Source organism: Rhodamnia argentea, chromosome 10 (genome assembly GCF_020921035.1).
Source record: "Rhodamnia argentea isolate NSW1041297 chromosome 10, ASM2092103v1, whole genome shotgun sequence".
Lineage (NCBI taxonomy): Eukaryota > Viridiplantae > Streptophyta > Magnoliopsida > Myrtales > Myrtaceae > Rhodamnia > Rhodamnia argentea.
Genome location: NC_063159.1, coordinates 6,388,208 through 6,410,462, shown reverse-complemented (window position 1 = coordinate 6,410,462; position 22,255 = coordinate 6,388,208). Strand labels below are relative to the sequence as shown.

Genomic DNA, 22,255 nt, shown 5'->3' with positions numbered 1-22,255 from the left:
AAATATTTTCTGCGAAAGCGGATGTTAGAGAATGACGCATATACAGTTCTTGTTTTTATCATGTAGATTCACTCCATGAACCCATATGATATTTTCATTCCGAAACCACTTGCGTAAAAAGACTTTTACGCCGGTGGTGTGCGTTGAATAAATCCGTAAAAAATTAATAGGGCATAGGTCGAGCTCATTGATTAATAAATCGATTGTTGCGTCTGTTTAAAGTGGTATTTCCTTCTCTCTGGCCTGGATTTTAGGTTTATTGGGTAGTAAATGTCTTTGATTATTATGGATAAAATATAATAGACAAAGAAGAGAACTCAGGGCACGAAGAGAACTCAGGGCACGAAAAACATACATATTATTTATTGCATTGCAGTGGCTGACTTATTCACGGCGGCGCTAAACGTCGACGAGGGATGTAAACCAAGACAAGTTAAATGAAAAGGTAAAAGAAACACAGCATCGATTCAGATCGGAGCGTCTCGCGCAAGGCGGAGCTCCTGGCAGCGACGGGTTCGGAACCCATCTTTATTTTCCCCATCCTCAGCCACGAAAACGCTCGTCTCGTTCATCTCACCCTGCAACACGAGAAAGTTATTCATGTTGTGCATGGCTTAATGCGTGTCATTACTGAAACCCTTGTAAGTGGCGGTAAAAGGAGTACCTGCTGCAGTCGGTGGCGGGGCTGATCTTGTAAGGGATGTTGATGCCGCACTTGCCCGGGAGCGCAGACACGAGGCCGGGCTTAAGGCCCCGCATGTTGCCGGCAGCGGCCTGCAGGCACCGGCAGGCAGCTTGGCGGTCGGGAGTGGTCTTGGCGGCGCCATTGAGCGACCTGATGCCACTGCAGCAGCCCTGGGGGATCGTCCCGCCAAGCCTCAAGTACACGAGGCAAGGGGCCACGTAGCTCTGCACCTGGGGGCAGTTGACGCTCGATGAGGCGAGGGGAGCGACCGCCACGAGGCCGACCACTAGGGCCAAGCATACCAGCTTGAGGCTCGCCATGCTGGGGGGGATGAAGGGCAATGTGATTGAGCAGTGACGTTTGAAGTATCAGAGTGAGAAAGGAGTGCATGAGGGCTTTGTGCTGAAGGGTTGGTTCTTATAGGAGGGGGAGGTGTGGGGGTGGATTGGTGGTTGGGCCTGAATTGAATGCTGCTGCCATTTTCTGATGAGGAGTAAGTAAGACCCATGCTTTCACATGGCACCCTATATACATTATTACCTTAGGCTTCACCTAGGGTTTTTGAATTGAGTTCGGTTCATCTTAGCATGAGTATAGATTGACTGTCGAGGCAATTGCCCAAAAAGTTTTAGACCTATTATATAATGGTCAATTCAGTCCTAGATATTTAAATTATGCTAATTTAGTTTTAAAACTTTTAATTATACCAATTTATTCTTAAACTCTTAGATGATTTGTCAACTAAATCCTAAATTTATTGACAATTTATCAACGTAATTATCCAAGCAATGAGTTTATGATTAAATTGGAAAAATTTTCAAAAGGTTTATGATTAAATTGACATAATTAAAAGATTTAGGGCTAAATTGACAAATCGTAAAAATATTTAGAATTTTGTGATAATCATCCCGTTGATTTTATGTATATAGTAATTAATTTAAATGCCGGTTCCCATGCCTTTGAATTTGTGTAGACCCACAGGAATTGCTAGCCTTCAATGCTGTCGGATCGAGACCATCAGATTCAAGAGTGACTGACCCCACCTCTACAAATTTAATTGAAAGCTTTAAAATGAGACCTGTGTGCGAGACAGAAAGTGAGAGAGAAGAATGCATCAAACCATCACAGACAAGAAACGCTAGGATTAACAATTCTCAATAACATGTGTAGACGAATGTATTTATGTACCATGTAAAGATCTAAGGTCGCGCAACGTGCCGATAAGGATATCATTGCCAAACGAATTGAGTGCGTTCATTAGCATTCGTCATGTACTGAGTAGATCAAGGCCGGCCTTGATCTCGGGCTAATTCAAGACTAAAGAGACATCTCTCGAGTCTCTCTCGCTATTGAATCGGACCACCAAATGAGCAATGACATCGGATGTAGCCATCGAATGTTGAGCCTCACATGGACTATTTGCCCATCTAGTCATTAATGGTAGATAGAGCCAAGCTGAATGTGAAAATTATATGCTTGAATTTTGAGTAAATAGGGTCCATTTTCAGTCCCCTTTTATCAATGCACGGACCAGTTGTCAGCTGAGCCAGCTGAGCCAAAACGTTAATTCAGAAAGTGCACAAGTGCAGACCCTAATTTGAGTTAACTTGGAGATTAAACCTATCAAAGGTAAGTTCTAAATCAGCTATGACTTTATCTTGCTAGTAATTTTTTAATCCAATGTTTGAGAATTCTTCTGCTAGTAACCAGGCCATGTGCCGGTCATGGTGGAACATCCAAACCCTAGATTCCGTTTGTCTGCATAAAATTAACTATGTAAATGATATTTTCTTCAATTTCATACGTTTGGAACGTTTAGGAAAATGAGTCGATGAGAAAATCTTGTCGTAATCAATGAAAAACCTATGCTTTAATTCATGAAATTTCATTCCTTTTTTGAAAATCAGTTAAGCACTTTCCAGATTACAACTTGACCTGATACAAGATCTGTTTCAAAGAAATATGATAAACCATGAGTACTTTTACTCAGCTGGAAGACTTGTTACAGTGGAAGTTATTAAAGCAGGATCCAAGACCTGTTACAGAGAAGTTCTACACAAACCAAAGGTAAAATCGGACAGTGTTAACAATGCAGGAAGTTGTAAACCCACCCCTTGCACAATTGTCATGCTCAGCTGCGTCCACAAGATTGCATGGCTAGCAGCTCCAAACTTCACAACAGAAATAATGCCAACCAAGATAATTTCTGATGATAATGAAATCTGTGACAACTTAAGCAAATTAGTCCCCAACCTCGCTGCTAGTTCCAAGTCCCGCAGATCGATCCTATCTGTTAAGCAATACTGCAGAATGATATTCAAACCAGGAAATGGCACTGCAATTAAAGAGACATGATCTCCAAATTCTAAACATCTTCTGCAGAAAATCAGATCACTTTTATGAGCTCCATCCCGCCTTTTTTCTTGCTCATCTCGTGACTCTGTCACCAATAAGCGAAAAATTTGGAGCAAAATTTGCAATAGTGTCTGAATTACCTACCTCCACAGTATAAAAAACGTAATCCCTACAATTCCATTTGTGAATAATTGCCTTCATCAAGTGCACATGCAAATTCCAAATAAATTATAACTGGAGTAACAAAAATCTGAGACTAACTTAAGAGCCTCCATCAAGCTTATTTTCGAAGTGCATCTGGGAGCGTTATTACCTTCCCTGTTCGTATCTTACCAGCTCAAAGCGAAGCAATATGGTGTCCCTCCTTTTCCATCACCTTAACTCTCTATGCTCATTTTGACAGGCATTCGCCAACTCTGGTAATCTATCTTGTCATATTGATCACCTTAATACACTGTTCTATACCAAGAGGTATTGCAGTAGCAATGCCAGAAATGTTTGAAAAAACCTCTTCAGGGTTTCTTTCTGCAACGTTTATGCTGCTTTGAAAGATCTTTGTAGTATTTCTAACTAGAGACCATTCCTTCCCCAACTAACAGACCATTACCTCCATCAACTCTTCTACGACTGGATGAAATGAGAGAAGCCATTACAAACTGATTCACACTTTCTAGGAAATCAAGCATCCCTCCTTCCCTCCCTAATCTGTTAGAACTTATAGAATTTCAGGAATTAACTGTATGTCTACATAGACTTTCACCCATAATTGCTGACAAAAACTCATCCACAAGTATGCACGTGATATTTAGCAGAGAACCCATGCTGGCACTCGCATGTAATGACTTTTTAATATGCAGAAGGAAAATCTATATAGTAATCGCAAGAATGAAGGCAATTTAAGCGTAATCGTTTGCAACCAATTGACCTTGGTGCTTATCGGTTGAACCAAACTAGAGAGTATGGGTGAACTGAACGTTGGCTTCCAGCGACTTGATTGAGTCCTTGAACCGCATTTCCACTTCTTGTCCACAAATTCCCATTCAACGACAATAGTAATTCCAAGAGAGAACCCTAGCACTAGCAGTAAGAGTCCTCGTTTTACGTCATCTCCATTGGCAAGAGAGTTCTCAAAGCATTGAGTGAGGGGCTTTTCATAGAGAGAGAGAGAGAGAGAGGGATTACTTGGGTTTCGCTTGGTTCTCAGCTCTCACCAACGCTTCATTTATATTGACAATCAGTTTAAATCCAATGAAGCTGAGAGAGGAGGTTGATGGTGCGAAACTGCGCATGGATTTCCCCCCGGATTCATTATCAGCCCACCTATGGACCAACGACAGACCCGGATTGCAATTAATTGGGCCAGTGGACAGGATCGCACGCCATGGTAGGTGAAAATTGATGACCTTTGGGACTAAATAAGCAGCTCACCAAGTCTGTGAGTAATCACCACCTCAACTAGAGATCGAACAGAAATTGTTATACACCACACAAAGGAGATAACTAAAAATAAATCCTTGCTCGTTTAAAAAGACAATGGACAATTCTCAACAGAACCATCAGTACGGATGATTGGAGCTGGCATATGTTGTCATCATGTTGGACCACATCCTGGCCCTTGCATGCTAATGGTACCTAAAATCACTACTTGAACCTCGGGTTCAACCTTCGATTTAAAATTTTTTTTTTCTCAGGTTCAACCCCCTAGAGAGAGAGAGAGAGAGACAGAGACAGAGAGAGAGGGAGAGAGAGAGAGAGAGAGAGAGAGAGAGAGAGAGAGAGACTAAATTGAACAAATTGAAAGTTAGGAATTAGATTGCACGTTTCGCAATAGTTTAGGGACTAGATTACACATATCACAATTGTTTAAAGACTTTTGGTGACTTTCTCCCTTATTTTTCATCAAACAAAAGAGCTATATTGAATATTTAGAAATAGATCAAACTATATTGAACAAATTAAAATTTTAAAATTACCATTGCACGTTCATCCAAAGTTTAGGAAGTGTTGGTGTCCTTTTTCGTTTCTGTTTATAATCAATATTACCTTGGCGTAATAATTCACGGTCAAAAACTTCTCCAAAGCTCTTCTCCACTAGTAACAGAAGACCTTCAAACAACTAACGAGGAGAAAACTTAGAGTAACCTCAAGATCTATGACATAGGCAATTAAGCAAAAACCCATTGTGAACGGTAAGTTCCACTTCGCGAGCTAACGAGTCACTACAGTTATATCTAATTGGCACTTAATGAATCTCAGGAATTAAATGTACATCCAAATAGGCTTTTACTAATAATTGCTGATTAGAACGCAGCCACAATTATGACCGTAAAATTATAAAGAGAACACTTATGTAATGTATTCTTAATATGCAAATGGAACATATATATACTAATCACAAGAAAGATTCATCAAAATAACAACAAAAGGAAAAGGAGAGAAATTGAACGTCTTCTTTTCCATTTGTGAGTTTACCCAAATAGCAGCTTTCATCAAATGAAGTATCAACTTCAACACAAATATCATCCAGAATAGACTTTGCTTGACAAGGACATAAAGCAAAAGGTAAGAGACAGGTGATTACCACTGATGGTATTTCTGATTCACTTCAATTAGCAAGATATACTAAAAAGGGTAGCATATATATTACTCGTTTGGGATCCTAAGACATCAATGTTCATGTGGGATCATAGCTAAATTTAGAGCATTAGAGTCTGGTCCAACGATTTGTGGCACAAGCAAGGAATGACGCACGTCCAGTTACTTAAATGAACAGCAAGAGAAAAGGGCTAACTGACACTCTCAAATCATCTCTCTACATATTGTAATAGAGCTAGTACTGAAATCTTATCTGAAGTTGGAGTTCTTAGAATGAGCTCTTGTTCTACCACCCGAATTAACTGGAGGAGGATATTATTAAAAGAGAAGCTTCAATGAAATGTTAGAGGCCAATTCAAGTAGATTTTCATACAAATTTTTCCTTGTCTACATTGATAATAAACAAAAGCACACTCAACTTCAGTTCAAAGGGCAAAATGAATGCAGATCATTCCTTAGGCTAACCCTTTGCACGCTGATTCTTTCACAATTTCCATGACATCGGATGCAAAAAGAATTTCTGAATTGCATAACTTCAGTACAATCCTAGAGTTAGTGCTATTCACAACTGCTTAATTCAAGCGACTCCTGACTCTGCTTTATCATTTGTGTACAAATTTTAATTGTACGATAAATATTAGGCACTGGATACACTAATCTATGAGTAGACCTACCACTTAAATACAGAGACTTTTTGCAGAACCAAGGTGTAATGAGGAAAAAATTTCACCTTCCTTCCATGCCTCAAAAAGCCACATGATGAAGAAAGACTTCTAGTATTGCAGACATAAAACAGCTTAATTGATGGTGAGACTCAGTGAGATGATCTGTGGAAGATGTGTCGTCAACTTGGCTCATGCCATCATTTCATCACATTTGAGATGAAAAACCGGCTAGATTTTGGAGACCTGTGGAGATTTACTCAGAAACGAAAGAAACTCTATTCATAGTGAGATACTGAACCCATAAGTCCATCGTTGATAAATCTGCAGAAAACCCCATTCCAACCATTTCACGGATAAGTTGTGCAGCCCTCGCATTTTTATTGTTCTTTAGAAGTCCTTGGATCATTGTATTGTAAGTGACACCATTTCCATCTCCTTTAACAGCTGATATGCTTCCCCGGTGCGTCCTCCTTTGCACAATCCACTCATAATAATCGAATATGTCCACTTGTTAGGTTGCAAGCCTCGAGCATGCAAACAATTAAACAGTTCCATTGCATCTTTGAGTTTTCCATCATTGCACAGGCCATTCATTAGAATATTATAAGTCACAACATCTGGCACTAATTTCAAATCTTCCATACGTCGAAGCAATGTCACGGCTTTATCAATCTGTTGTGTTTTACACAAGCCATCCAAGAAAGCATTTAAGGTATAATAATCTAAACATAGATCATCAGATTGCATGTCGTTAAGTAGCTCTTCTGCAGCTTGAAGGTTCCCAACTTGACAATATCCTTTTATGAGTGTGTTATATGTGATGGCATTAGGAATCAAGCCCCTTTGACGCATTTCGAGGAAAAGTGTTATTGGCTCATTAACTCTGTTTGCTTTGCAGAATCCGCTAATCAATATGTTATAATTAACAACATCGGGAGAGCAGCCCATTTCAACCATCAAACTAAGTACTCTCCTAGCATCACTCATCCTATTTTGCGTACAATAACCATCCATCAATGTATTATAAGTGACATTATTTGGCATTTTACCTAATTGAACCATATGATTGACTATGGACTCTGCCTCATTAAGCATTCCCTCTTTACAATGTGCATCCATCAAAATAGTGAATGTTTGAACATCCGGCATTACTCTGGTCCGCGCCATATGAGTGAGCAACCTTTGAGCCTCCATCAGTTCACCGGAAGTGCACACTCCCTAAATGATGGAGGTATAAGTAACAATGTTTGGCTCAATGCCCGCCTACATCATGACCTCCAACAATATCGTCACATCTTTTCGTTGGCCTAGGTTGCTTAGACAATGAACCAACTAGTTATAAGTGCATACGTTGGGTTGGATACCTACGCTCGTCATCTTCTTTAACAATACGAGAGCATCTTCCATTTGGCCTATGTTGCACAGACCATGGATCAAGGAGGTGTAAGTAATAACATCTGGTTTGATACCTTGGCTACTCATACTTTCGTGGAGTCTCAAGGCCTCTCTAATCAGTTCCATCTGGCAAAGACTATCAATTATAATGCCGTACGTGAAGGTATCGAGCTTGCAACTTCTCTCTTCCCACTCTGTTAGTAATTCAATTGCCAGTCTGGTGTTACCTGCCCGACATAAACCCTTTACAGTGGTCGCATACGTGGTCTCATCAGGTTCGGGCCTGTTTCGCCGCAAATCATCAAGGAGCCTCAATGCTTGATCAATTATGCCGTTAATCAAGAGACCGTCGACTAGGGTGTTCCACGTCACCACGTTGATTTCAAAGCCAAGCTTCAAGATTCTACCTAGGAAGGACAAACCCAAATCAACCCGCTTTGACCGGCAAAAGCAATTCAAGGAAATGCTTAGCAAAACACGATCATCTTCAATCCCTAATGAATGTAGCTGCCCTATGAATCCGATCACCATCGAATATTGCTTCATCCTCACCATAGCACCCAACAGTAATTTGAAATCCAAAGCGGGAGGCAAAGGTGATGTAGAACAGTTGGCGTGCGATTATTTAGAATTACGTGATCGTCGGAATCGTCGGAAATAATCTCGGCATTTCGAAATTCGTTTGGATAAGTTTTACGGCGGTTTTCTGTTTTAGGAAATTCCTAATTATCTTTAATTTTAAATATTCTGTTTGATTAGATTAGATTCAGTTTATTTGATGTTATCTTTACTTATTCGGTTTCCAATAGGAGTCCTATCACTATATAGGACGTCCGTCTCTGTAATTGATGGCATTGGAGTATCATTGAATAAGAATTTCGAGTTTTGGAATCGTTTGTTCCAAGCTTTTGCTTTCTTGTTGCGTCATTTGGTATCGGAGCGGGCATCTCCTGTGACGATGGTCAATAACGCGAACGTTAATCTCCCCGTTGTTGAGGGTCGTGAAAGCGAGCCTATTACACGGGCTGAGTTCACCCGGTTCGTGGATCAAACCGATCGTAGGTTTCAAGAAATCCTTGAAGCCATACGGCGTTTATCCACAAACCCCGCACCTGGCGTTCTTCCAGCCGATCGACTTCTCGTCGGTCGTGATCCCGAAGTTGTTGTGGATCGTGGGGCCAATATCCGACATAGACGGGTAGACTATGTCGAAGACTCTGAAGACAAAGATGAGGAAGATTTCCTAGACGAGCCTATTCGAAGAGGACGGCGGAATAGAGAATTCCAAAATGATCGTGTCCATGGAGGTCGGCGCTATGGAGGACATCAGCGGGATCCGGAGCAATATCGATTAAAGGTAGATCTACCAACCTTTAACGGGAATTTGAATATCGAAGATTTCCTGGATTGGCTGTGGGAAGTTGAAAAATTCTTTGACGCCATGGAGATTGAAGAGGATCGACAAGTTAAGTTAGTTGCGTACAAGGCGAAGGGTGGTGCCTCGGCTTGGTGGGAGCAAACGCAATTAACTCGACGTCGACAAGGAAAGGCTCCCGTCCGAATGTGGAATCGCATGAAGCGTATGCTGAAATCTCGGTTCCTCCCTACCGATCATGAGCAGCTGCTGTTCCAGCAATTTCAGAATTGCAAGCGGACGAACCGAACAGTCCAAGCCTATACGGAAGAGTTTCTCCGACTTTCCGTCCGCAATAACCTAGCTGAATCGGACGTGCAACAAACTGCTAGGTACATAAACGGCTTGCGATTGAATATTCAAGATCGTGTTTCTTTGCATCGTGTATTTTCCGTTGAAGATGCCCGGGAGATGGCGCGAAAAATTGAGATGCAATTGGAGAGGACTAGCCCTAGTATTCGTGGAAGCAATTATTCTGGTCGTGGATCTTTCGGAAAAAGGGAAACAGATTGATACTTCGGGTTCCTCAACTCAGCAAACCGGTGATACGAACCGAGCGCCGGGAGGTGTTGCTGGAATACCTAAGGAACCGGTCGCGGCAAGTAACCGTGCTCCAAACGTCCAGAATCCTTATGCCAAGCCGCAACCGATCAGGTGCTATAAGTGTAACGAATTGGGCCATCGTTCGAGCGATTGTCCCCGTTGGAGAATGGCCAATATCGTTGAGCATGAAGAGGAGGAGTATGAGGAAGAATGGGTGGACGAAGAAGAAGTGGAAGATGAGGTGGGCGAGCAAGTGAATTGTGTTGTTCGTCATTTATTACTTGCTCCGCGGATAGAAGACACCCGGAGAAATCAGCTTTTCCGCGCTCGTTGTACTGTAAATGGTAAGGTATACGATGTTATAATTGACAGCGGGAGTTGTGAGAATATAGTGTCAAAGGCTTTAGTGGACCACTTACGGTTGCGATCGGAGCCACATTCCGCGCCTTATACAATCGGGTGGATTCGCAAAGGACATGAGCTTAAGGTAACACATGTATGTCGTTTACCTATTTCTATTGGAAAGTCGTATCATGATACTATTATGTGCGATGTTGTGGAAATGGATGCATGTCATGTGTTATTAGGGCGACCATGGCAGTATGATGTGGATATTACACATCGAGCTAGGGAGAACATGTATTCTTTTGTATGGAATAAAATCGGAATCACGTTGAAGCCGATGGGTGATACTCCCCGGGCCCCAAAGAAACAGGGTTACGGTTCCGGTTACGGTATTGTTCAACGTGCGGGGGTTATGTTGAATATTCGTAAACGTGAAGGGATGTACATGCTGGTAGAGAAGGGTGACAAACAGACCGTGGCTCGTATTCCGGAAGCCCTTAAGCCTTTGCTAAAGGCGTTCTATGATGTAATGCCGGATGATTTACCCGACGGATTACCTCCTCTGCGGGATATCCAGCATGAGATTGACTTTCTACCAGGTGCCGGTCTCCCTAATCTGCCGCATTACCGGATGAATCCAAAGGAGAACCAGAATTTACAAGAGCAGGTGGGAGAGCTTCTCCGCAAAGGTTTCTTGCGCGAGAGTAAAAGTCCTTGTGCCGTACCCGCACTTCTCACGCCGAAGAAAGATGGCAGTATGCGTATGTACGTAGATAGCCGTACCATTAATCGAATAACTATCAAGTACTGATTTCCAATTCCCCGGCTTGATGATATGCTGGATAGACTTGCTGGATCACGGGTCTTTACGAAGATCGACCTTCGAAGTGGCTACCACCAAGTTCGCATTCGTCTTGGCGACGAGTGGAAAACAGGCTTTAAGACGAGTGCATGTTTGTATGAATGGCTTGTCATGCCGTTTGGACTCGCTAATGCGCCTAGTACTTTTATGCGTTTGATGACTCGGGTACTCAAACCTTTTATTGGCAAGTTCGTGGTTGTTTTCTTCGATGATATTCTCATTTATAGTCCGGACGAACGACATCACTTAGAGCACTTGAGGGATGTTCTCATGACCTTGCAGAAAAATCAGTTATTTATTAATTTGAAGAAGTGCAGCTTCATGATCGAGCGACTTCGTTTCTTGGGTTTTATTGTTGGAGCGGATGGTCTCCATGTTGATGCAGAAAAGGTGGCGGTGATTCGTGATTGGCCAATTCCACGGAATGTTGGCGAGGCTCGAAGTTTCCATGGACTTGCGACGTTCTACCGACGTTTTATTAGAAATTTCAGTACAATCATGGCCCCGATCACCGATTGCTTAAAGAAAGGAAAATTCCATTGGGGTGATGAAGCTTCGGCCGGTTTTCAGCTTATCAAAGAAAAGCTCTCAACAGCCCCGGTATTGATGCTTCCAGATTTTGAGAAAGTGTTCGAGCTGGACTGCGATGCTTCGGGTGTGGGTATCGGCGCTGTTCTTTCCCAAGAAGGTAAGCCTATTGTTTTTTTTAGTGAGAAGCTTAATGAAGTTCGTCGGCGCTGGTCTACATATGAGCAAGAATATTATGCTGTAGTGCGCGCTATAAAGCATTGGCAGCCCTATCTTTACCAGCAAGAGTTTGTTCTTAATATCGATCATCAAGCTCTTAAATACATTAAGAGTCAAAAGCATTTGAATAGGATGCATGCACGATAGGTTTCCTTTCTGGAGCAGTTTAATTTTGTACTTCGTCATAAGGAAGGCCGCTTAAATAAAGTGGCGGATGCACTCAATCGACGTGCTGCGACACTCGTGACTATGCGCACCGATGTGGTTGGTTTTGATCAACTCTGTTCTCTTTATTCTGAGGATGATGATTTTGGTGTTATATGGGAGAAGTGTTCTGAAGCGGGTTCCCATGGCGATATGATAATTCGGGACGGGTTCTTATTTTTCGGCAATAGATTATGTATTCCTCGAAGTTCTTTGCGAGAACAACTTATTCGAGAGCTTCATGGCGGTACTCTTGGCGGACATTTGGGCCGTGATAAGACCGTAGCCTTAGTGGAGGAACGGTACTATTGGCCACAACCGAAGCGTGACGTGGGGCGATTTGTTGCCAAGTGTTATATTTGCCAGGCGGCTAAGGGTCATTCTCAGAACACCGGCCTCTATACCCCCTTACCGGTTCCTTCCGGTCCGTGGGTTGATATCTCAATGGATTTCGTATTGGGACTTCCTCGCACCCAACGAGGTGCGGATTCTGTATTCGTGGTGGTTGACCGATTCTCCAAGATGGTGTACTTTATCCTTTGCAAGAAAACTTCGAATGCTTCACATGTGGCAAGTTTATTTTTTCGTGAGGTAGTCTGTTTGCATGGGGTTCCAAAGACCATCACTTCTGATCGTGACACGAAATTCCTAAGCCATTTTTGGCGTACTTTATGGCGTTTGTTTGGGACAAATTTACAATATAGCAGCTCTTTTCATCCCCAAACGGACGGTCGGACCGAAGTTGTGAACCGTATTATGGTGGATATCATTCGATGCCTCAGTAGTGATGTGCCCAAGCGGTGGGATAGGTATTTGGCTCCTGCCGAGTTCGCCTTCAACAACTACGTTAACCGTTCCACCGGAAAATCTCCTTTTGAGATCATCTATGGGCGTACTTCACAGCATACTTTGGATTTAGTTCCTTTGCCCAAGATTCCAGGCTATAGTGTTGCGGCAGAGCATTTGGCGACCAAAATTCAGGAAATCCAAGCGGATGTTACTCGCCAATTAGCTGCTTCAAATTCAAAGTATAAAGAAGATGCTGATAAACGGCGTCGTGTAAAGATTTTTGAAGTAGGCGATGAGGTCATGGTTTTTCTGCGAAAGGAGCGTTTCCCTGTTGGTGCTTATAATAAATTGAAGCACAAGAAGGTTGGTCCTTGCCGAATATTGAAGAAGATCAACGACAATGCTTATGTGGTTGACCTCCACGATGATCTCGCCATTTCTCCTACGTTTAATGTGGCTGACTTATTTGAGTATCATTCTCCCGATACTCCCCTCTATCCCGATCATAACTCGAGGGCGAGTTCTTCCGCAGAGGGAGGGAATGATGTAGAACAGTTGGCGTGCGATTATTTAGAATTACGTGATCGTCAGAATCGTCGGAAATAATCTCGGCATTTCGAAATTCGTTTGGATAAGTTTTCTAGCAGTTTTCTGTTTTAGGAAATTCCTAGTTATCTTTAATTTTAAATATTCTGTTTGATTAGATTAGATTCAGTTTATTTGATGTTATCTTTACTTATTCGGTTTCCAATAGGAGTCCTATCACTATATAGGACGTCCGTCTCTGTAATTGATGGCATTAGAGTATCATTGAATAAGAATTTCGAGTTTTGGAATCGTTTGTTCCAAGCTTTTGCTTTGTTGTTGCGTCAAAAGGATTCATCTTTATCATTCTACTGAAGCAACACAAGGCATCATCAATACTCCTCAACCTGCCGCGAGCTCTGCAGCTTCTCCTCACGTAATCCAAGAACTGGTCCAGGTCATCCAAATTCGGCTTGGGGACCGAACAAAACCCTTGAACGCGAGACCAGAAATCAAGACAAGAAGGATGGGCAAAACAGAGAGAGGGACGGGAGGACTCATTGGAGATTCCAATGTGAGCACGAAGAAGGGAGACGGAACCGCAAAGGCCCACTCGCCTCATCATCAGCTGAAAGCAACTGGTGGCACGGCTTTCATCATCAACTGAGATGTGCGATTCAGAAATGGGGTAATTGCCTTCTGCTCTGGCACGAGAGAATGACGACGACACCGGCATACGGAGTGAGGCAATGTACACCAGTCGTCATCTCTTTGTCTCTTGTGGCTGCTCCATGGACGGAACCACTCGCAAGAAATGAAACTTCATTGAAGATTTAGGCGGATCTCTCGGCAACCTCCACATTCAGGCTTAAGTACACTACAAGTATCAAAACTTGTGTATGACGCTCACTTTAGTGTCAAAACTTTCAAAACGATAACTTAAATGCCAATTTTTTTTAAAAGATCACTTTAGTGCCAAAATTTTCAAAACGATCACTTAAATGACAATTTTTTTTAAAAACAATCATTTAAGTGCTAATTTTTTTTTAAAAAAAACGATCACTTTAGTGTCAACTCCATCGAGCTATGTCAGCTCAAATATTAATAAAAAAAATAACACGTGTCGGATTTCTGTTAAGCCACGTTAGCTCAAATTGGAGTTGGCACTAAAGTGATCATTTTTAAAAGAAGTTGACACTTAAGTGATCTTTTTTGAAAAAAGTTAGCATTTAAGTGATCGTTTTGAAAGTTTTGGTACTAAAGTGAGCGACATATATAAGTTTTGGCACTTCTAGTGTTCTTTAGCCTCCACATTCAACACCCCCAATAACCCTAATTGCACTCAGATTTGCCTCAATTTTATTTTCGCCCTGAAACGACGCCGTTTTCGCCTCTAGAGGAAACGCCTTTTTATCAAATTATTTAAAAAATTCAAGCTATTAAATTAATATGTTAGTTTCGACCAAAAAAAAATTTTAATATGTTAGTTTAAAATTTAAATATCATGTCCCTCTCCTATAAATTTACGAATCTAATTTGATTTTACAACATTAACCCTCTCTTTTGGATCCGAGTCCTGTCACTACAATTGCAGCTCCTGTTTGTGCACTCCTCTTCTAGATTTGCCATTGATATGGATTGAATAAGGACAACTTCTCTTCATTATACTTATTCTTTGCGTTCTTGACAGAATATAAAGCTTAGTTCATGACAGAGTTTTTTTTTTGGGCCAAGGGTCAATAATCCTCGTGATGTAAAGATCTCCATATCATATGAATATCTCATATCACGTGACTCGCTTGTGATGATAACACCATTGAATGATTTTGCAATCAGCTATGATTATACGCGCCATTTCTGCTCCACATCCTCTTGCTAATAATTTTGCAATCAAAAGTTTGTCTATCGTCTCTTAACCCTAGGGTCGCAACCGGAGCACATACAAACCATTTGTGTTAAGATATCATCTTGGTAATGATTTTTACGCTCGCAAGTATGAATTCTTTTTTCATACCCGAAGATTGAAATCTAGGTCTCTTATGACTCTCAAACCTATGCTCATAACCAGGCCACACGCCATACAGACTTGAAAAACACAAACCCTGGGCTCCGTTTATTTGGCGTTTCTTCATTTGCGGTAGTTCAAATCTTTCAGGAAAATGAGTTACTGAGAAAATCTTTTCGTAATCCATGGAAAATCTATGCTAAATAACTTCACTCCTTTGAAAATCAGAAATCGTTTTCCAAGATACAACTTGACCTTTAACATGGTCCTATTTCAGAGAAATATCATAATCCACATGCACTTTTTCCTCAGCTGCAAGACCTGTTACAGGGAAGTTCTTTAAAGCAGGATCTAAGACCTGTTACTGAGAAGTTTATACAAACCACAATGTAAAATACATTACCCTGTAAACCCGCCCATTACATAAATTATCATGCTTAGCTGTATTCACAAGATTGCTTGGTTTGCAGAGTTCCAAACTTCCCCAACAGAAGCAATGCCAACCAAGGTAATCTCTAATGATACGAAAATCCGTGACAAATTATAACAGTAAGCAAATTATCCCAGCCTCGGTCGGTTCTATTCAATTTTTTAAGCAACAATGCAGATTGACATTTGAAACCAGGAAATGGCACCGCAATTGAAGAAATATGATCTTCCATTGTATAAAATCCTTTTGCAGAAGATCAGATCACTTTTATGACCTTGATCCCATATTTTTTTCTTGCTCATATCTTGTGACCAATAACCAAAATAAAATTTGCAATAGAGCTACTAAATTACCTAACTACAAAGCATTAATAAACATATTTCATTTGTGAATAATTGCCTTCATCAAGTATATGTGCAAAGTCCAAATGAATCACAATTGGCATAATGAAAATTGGAGACTATTTTTAGAGCATCGAATCAAGTACACACACTTGGAATGATCAGACACCTCCATCACGCTTACTTTCAACGTGCATCTGGGAGGTTATTGCCTCCCTTTTGGTATCTTACCAGCTCAAAGTGAAGCAATATGGTGTCCCTCCTTTTCATCACCTCAAGTCTGCATGCTCATTTTGACAAGGCATTAGCCAAGATCTACTAATCTATCTTGTCGTATCAATCACCTTAAAACTAGTTCTATAACAAGAGGTATTGCAGTAGCAATGCTGGAAATGTTTGAAATAACCTCTTCAGGGTTTCTTCTGTAACATTTATGCAGCTTTAAATAAATCCGTAGTAGTATTTCTTTTCTAGAACTCAAGCCTTTCCCAACAAACAGACTATAACCTCTGTCACACTCTTCTGCAACTGGATGAAATGACAGAAACCATCTGAATTTTATCCACTACTGACTAAATCATGTTTATTAGAAATTAAGCATTGACTGCAGCAGTGGCAGCAAGAGAAAATCCTTAGAGGAATTTACTCTGGTTGACATGTACCTTGGTCAGAAAGACACCCATCAAACTAATGGTTCTCTTTGAATACAAGCAGACTATTTATGACAAGCCATGCCAGAAAAATTCACATATAAGAATAATCCAGCCAGTGACAACAATCCAAGTACCCCACTCAAAAAATAGCCTTAACCATCAATTTGAAATCTATCACCACGATCAAATTACCATCCAATTCTGCACGTGCACCTTCTTTGAAGCAACTAGAAAACACAGGACTCTGAAGAGAGATTGTAATAAGGGAAGAGTCTTGAAAAATAATTGCTTTATCATTTATCGTAGAGCCAAATTGCCTGGTAAAACTAGCATACCTCCCTCCCTCCATATGCCAGCAACAGAAGAACTTCAAGAACAAAAAAGGGGGAAATTTCGAGTAAGCTGTAGGCAAATGACATGGCCAACTAAGTAAAGAATCCTTGAAAACGTAAGTTGCATCTAGCAAGCTACCCAGCCATTACAGTTGTATCTAATTAAAATTTATAGGATTTCAGCAATTAACTGTGTATCTACATAGGAATTGACATATGATTGAGCAACCTTTGAGCCTCCATCAATTCGCCGGAAGTGCACACTCCCTGAATGATGGAGGTATAAGTAACAATGTTCGGCTCAATGCCTGCCTTCATCATGACCTCCAACAATTCCGTCACATCTTTCCATTGGCCTAGGTTGCTTAGACAATGAACCAATGAGTTATAAGTGACTACGCTGGGTCGGATGCCTCCACTCATAATCTCTTTCAACAATAAGAAAGCATCTTCCATTTGGCCTACGTTGCATAGACCGTGGATCAATGAGTTATAAGTAACGACATCTGGTTGGACGCCTTTTCTACTCATACTTTCATGGAGTCTCAATGCCTCTGTTAGCAATCCCTCCTTGCAAACATTATCAATTACTATGTTGTACGTGAAGGAATCGATCCTGCAGCTTCTCTCTTCCCAGTCCCTTAGCAATTCAATAGCCAATTTGGTGCTACCCGCCCTTCATAAACCCTTCACGGTGATTGCATACGTGTTCACATTAGGTTGGGGGCCCTTTCGTTCCATATAATCAAGCAACCTCAGTGCTTGATCAATTCTGCCATTAATTAAGAGACCGTCAATTAGGGTGCTTGATATCATCACATTGATTTTAAAATAAAGCTTGAAGATTCTACCCAGGTAGGACAAACCTAAATCAACCTGCTTAGACCGGCAAAAGCAATTCAACGAAATGCTCCGCAAAACAAGATCATCTGCAATCCCTAACGAAGGCAGTTGCCTGATCAAGCCGATCGCAGTCGAATACTGCTTCATCCTCACCATAGCACCCAACAGTAATGTGAAGTCCACAGCAGGAGGCAAAAGGGTTCATCTTCATCATCCTACCGAAGCAACACAAGGCTCAGCACTCCTCAACCCGCCGCGAGCTCTGCAGCTTCTCCTCACGTAATCCAAGAACTGGTCCGGGTCGTCCAAACTCGGCTTGGGTATCGAACAAAACGTTTGAACGCGAGACCAGAAACCGAGACGACAAGAGGGATGGGCAAAACAACGAGGGAGGGACGGGAGAACTCACTGGAGATTATTCCAATGCGAGCAAGAAGAAGGGAGACGGGACCGCAAAGGCTCGCTCGCCTCATCATTGGATGAAAGCAACCGGTGGGGTGGCTTTCATCATCGGCTCGGCTGAAATGCGCGAATCAGAAATGGGGGGTTATTGCCTTCTGCTGTGGTACGTGAGGATGACGACGACCCCGACATACCAAAATACACTCCGGCCGTCATCTCTTCCTCTTTTTGGGCTGCTCAATGGATAGAACCCACTCGCAAGAGAGATACAACTTCTTCGGTGAATGCCCTTTGAAGTTTGAAGAGGATTTATACGGATACCTGGGCAACCTCCATAATCTAATAAGATACTGAGAAAACACCCAAGGACCTTAAGGCCACGTTTGGTAGTTCGGATTTCTAGTCCGGAATGAATTGGATTAGATTAAATAGAATAAGATATGAAATCTAAGAATTTCGCCATATCTTATTCACTGTTTAGTGAATCGCAAGATAAAACTGGATAAATTCATATCATATTCTATTCATTATCTGGCACTTATGGCATATCAAAATAAATGAATTTGAAAATGCACGAATACGGATAAGAATCTCTCCTAATTTATTATCAAACCTAGTAATAGAGAGAAAATAAAATCACTCACTTACGACTATGAAAAGCTTTGCTTCTCTTGCTACTTATGAACCGCAAAGCTACGGAGGAGAATGAGTTTTGACTCTCTTGCCGCTTTCGTAGAGTTTTATCATGGACTAAAAAACTTCAAAGGAGAAGAAGATGAAGGTGCTAGTTTTTTTAGTGATTTCATTGCCTCTCATTTTTTGAGAATTAGAAAGGTCATTTTCAAGTTTGAACATATTCACTTAAAATATGGATCCTTTTGCTTCTTTTTAAGTAATTAATTTTTAATTTTATTTTTTTAATTATTTTGATTCCCTTTCATCATTTCTCAATAAATTTTTATTAAATGATAAACTACATTGTTATACTTAAAATGTATACGATATAAATACTATATATACATATGAGGTAAGTATACCATAAGTGCTATAACTTTTATACTATAACTTTTTTTTCGCTCACTTGAATGCTATAACTTTGAAAAATCGATCACTTAAATACTATTGCTGACGTGGACGCCGGTCAAAAATCAAATATTTTAATGTACATGTGGATTTTTTTCCTAATTTTTTATTTATTTTACAATTTTTTTTTTATTTTTTGCTCCCTTGGTAGGCAAGGGTCACCGACAACCCTCGCCGGCCACGATCGCCTTGCCCCGGGCTAGTCGGTCGTGGTCGGCGAGGGTCATCGGTGACCCTTGTCGGCCAATGCTAAAAAAGTGACAAAAATAAGATAAAAAAAATATCAAAATAAATAAAAAGTAAGAAAATAATGCAGAAAATATTAAAAAAAATTAAAAAAATCTACGCGTCACTGAGAAATAAATAAAATATTAATAAAAATTCCATATAGGATGATTTCCCAGAAATGGCACTCAAGTGAACGATTTTCGCCGGAAGTGGCACTTAAGTGAACGATTTTTGCCGAAAATGGCACTTAAGTGAACGATTTTCCTTCGATGTAATACTTAAGTGAGCGAAAAAAAAGTTACGGCACTCAAGTGAGCCCTATACAAAAGTTAGGGTACTCATAGTGTACTTACCCCTATATAAACTATATATTATTAAGTTAAATATATAAATAAAAATTAAAATAAACAAGACCAAAAATTATTTATTTTTGTTATTTTGAATTTATTTTTAGCATTATAATTCAAATCTAATTTTAATTTAATTGTTCACAAAAATAATTTTTATATTATGAATAGAAGAAATCCTATCTACTTTTATCCCACCTCCCTCATAGGATGATTTTATCAAGGTTATATCCCTCTTATGTCCCACTTTATCATGTCTTGGGCAAGAACCAAATGCAGGATATGAAAAATTATATCATATCCCAACTTTTATCATAACTGCCAAATGTAGCCTAATTGCACTCTAATTTGCCCCAATTTTTGCCCCGAAACGACGTCATTTCGCCACTTGAGAAAAGTCCTTTCGCCTCGACGGAAGGCCCAAGTTGATTCACTTCGGTCTCGCTCTGATTCCATGTAAGATAAATAAAAAAAGGGAGCCGTCTTGTCGGAAGCAGAAGAACGTAAAACCAGAGAAACTACTAACCTTCTTTTTTGCTAGCCATCTGTTCTGAATATGGAAAGCCTGAAACCCTCCATACGAGAGATCCGTCGAGGTAAAGAAGGAGCCTCCCCCCTCTTCGCGGTCAAGATAAATTGGAAGGAGTCTCATCAAGCAAAGACCATATTTAATTAATTTATTCTGACTTTGAAACCACCACAACACCAACAAACACCAGCCCCCCTCAAAAAAATTCTAGCCACATAAAAAAAAAAAAAAGTTAACACCACGGAAAATCCGACAGTACCCGTTTAGGATTTTTCACGATATTAATAATAATAATAAAAAAAAAAGGTATGGTCAACGTTCTGCATGGCATCCTCACCCGACAGTGCCCCTGTTTCTCGGTTTCTCAATGTCCGCTCGTCGTCTCGCTTGACCACATTTGGCGTGCTACACTAAACCTGCCGAAGTCGTTCTTTCTCCTCGGATGAAGTTGTAGTATTGCTTGGGATTGACTGTGATGACATCGGGCGAGATGTAACTTAAGCAAGCCGGCGATCTATCCAAATCCAATTCAATCAAGAGTAAGCGAAGCCAATGCCATTTAGCATCCTCGTCGTCCCAGGAAAACACCCTTTTCGCCGGTTCATCAGAAGCTTCAAAACATGGGCTCGATCCATAAGGAAAGCCGCCGTCTCTCACCCACATAAACCCCACAAGGCCTTCGATCTCTACTCTTGGATGCATCGCTGCAACATCCCTTTTGATAGCTTCTCGATTCTTTATACGGTGAGGTCTTGCACTAGGTCGCGCGACCCAACAGTCATTCGTCACCTCCATTGCCATGCCGTTAAGCTCGGCTTCGGTTCCCACGTTTGCGTCGCCTCATCTATGCGTACGTCGTCGTGTCTTTCCGGGATGCTTGCGTGCTGTTCGACGAAATGCCTCAAAGAACCACGGTGAGTTGGAATACTATGGTTACCGGGTTTGCGAAGTCGGGAGACGTGGAGAAGGCGCGTTAGGTTTTCGCCGAAATGCCTAGGAGTGATGTCTCTTCGAGGTCTGTCATGACTGCGGCGTCCGTGAATTACGGCAGTGTATTTTGTGGATTAGTGCTTTGTCAGGGAATGATGGTAGAAGAGACTGTTTCCGGACCTAGTGATAGTCTGTTCCGCTTTGACTGGGTGTTCTCGGATTGTTTCCTGTGGTCTGTCGGCGGGGAAATCAATTCATGGTTTTGTGGTGAAGAATTCGTGGAAGACGAACGTTTCGATCGGGACTGATTTGGTCGACATGTCCGCCGTGTAGATTCTTTTCCTTCCGGTTAATTTTCGCAAAGTTTGGCACTCGGTACTGGTAGAGAAACGCACATGCCCACACAGAAATCACGTAATGCCTGAAGCAGAAATAGTGGGCAAATCAGGGCGCGGCTATGATAACCATTTTACTTTTCTATTTTGAGAATAGCCTTGAAATAAAAATCTATTTGATAACACAATTTGATTTTTTCTATTTTTGAATAGGTTTGCAACAGAAATGAGATTCTACTTTTCCGTTTTTAAAACAAAAATAGAATTAATAATTCTTCTCTCTCTCTCCCGTCAACGGCCACTAGTCACCGTCTGCCGATCAAATTTTATGCTGTCATTAAAAAAATTTATTTTGATAACTAAATCTAAGTTTATTGGCCCATTTCTCAGTCCTTCGATCAATTGAAAATTTCAAATAAAGGCCCGAAGTGCATTCATTTTTCCAAATAGGAGCATGAAGTGAATCTTATTTTAAATAAGGGTAAGGGCATGAAGTGCATCCATTTTCTCAAAAAAAGGCCCGGAGTGAACATATTTCAAATAAAAGCCTAGAGTGGCTATAAAGTCTCAAAAAAGGGTATGATTTCAAGGGCATTTTCGTCATTTCCATTTATTTGAATTTTCTTTTTTATTTATCTTTTCCTTTTTCTAGTTTTGTAAAATGAAAAACAAT

At 40.9% G+C, this 22,255-nt stretch overlaps 4 protein-coding genes and 2 pseudogenes across 4 annotated transcripts; 2 read left to right on the top strand and 4 right to left on the bottom strand.

The window, feature by feature from the left end:
• Positions 1 to 335: 335 nt before the first annotated feature.
• LOC115749281 (non-specific lipid-transfer protein 1-like) lies at positions 336 to 1,080 on the bottom strand. The gene is made up of 2 exons (XM_030686024.2): positions 665 to 1,080; positions 336 to 578 (listed from the first exon to the last, which is right to left on the bottom strand). Exons 1-2 carry the CDS (start codon positions 1,003 to 1,005, stop codon positions 569 to 571), a joined length of 351 nt encoding a protein of 116 aa, XP_030541884.1. The 5' UTR covers positions 1,006 to 1,080; the 3' UTR covers positions 336 to 568.
• Positions 1,081 to 6,702: 5,622 nt separating this feature from the next.
• LOC115749271 (putative pentatricopeptide repeat-containing protein At1g12700, mitochondrial) lies at positions 6,703 to 7,494 on the bottom strand. Its single transcript, XM_030686009.2, has one exon. The coding sequence runs from the start codon at positions 7,492 to 7,494 to the stop codon at positions 6,703 to 6,705; it is 792 nt and encodes a 263-aa protein (XP_030541869.2).
• A 33-nt stretch (positions 7,495 to 7,527) lies between these two features.
• Positions 7,528 to 8,282, bottom strand: LOC125316746 (putative pentatricopeptide repeat-containing protein At1g12700, mitochondrial). Its single transcript, XM_048286014.1, has one exon. The coding sequence runs from the start codon at positions 8,248 to 8,250 to the stop codon at positions 7,633 to 7,635; it is 618 nt and encodes a 205-aa protein (XP_048141971.1). The 5' UTR covers positions 8,251 to 8,282; the 3' UTR covers positions 7,528 to 7,632.
• A 371-nt stretch (positions 8,283 to 8,653) lies between these two features.
• LOC115749270 lies at positions 8,654 to 9,622 on the top strand. The gene has a single exon (XM_030686008.2). It carries the CDS (start codon positions 8,654 to 8,656, stop codon positions 9,620 to 9,622), a length of 969 nt encoding a protein of 322 aa, XP_030541868.2.
• A 5,775-nt stretch (positions 9,623 to 15,397) lies between these two features.
• LOC125312637 lies at positions 15,398 to 18,346 on the bottom strand (annotated as a pseudogene).
• Positions 18,347 to 20,869: 2,523 nt separating this feature from the next.
• On the top strand, positions 20,870 to 21,580 carry LOC125312636 (annotated as a pseudogene).
• The last annotated feature ends 675 nt before the right edge of the window (positions 21,581 to 22,255 follow it).

What these genes read in the sequence shown, in the direction of transcription:
- LOC115749281 (XM_030686024.2), bottom strand. Translation starts at nt 1,005, where the DNA reads ATGGCGAGCCTCAAGCTGGTATGCTTGGCCCTAGTGGTCGGCCTCGTG.
- LOC125316746 (XM_048286014.1), bottom strand. Translation starts at nt 8,250, where the DNA reads ATGGTGAGGATGAAGCAATATTCGATGGTGATCGGATTCATAGGGCAG.
- LOC115749270 (XM_030686008.2), top strand. Translation starts at nt 8,654, where the DNA reads ATGGTCAATAACGCGAACGTTAATCTCCCCGTTGTTGAGGGTCGTGAA.
- LOC115749271 (XM_030686009.2), bottom strand. Translation starts at nt 7,494, where the DNA reads ATGGAGGCTCAAAGGTTGCTCACTCATATGGCGCGGACCAGAGTAATG.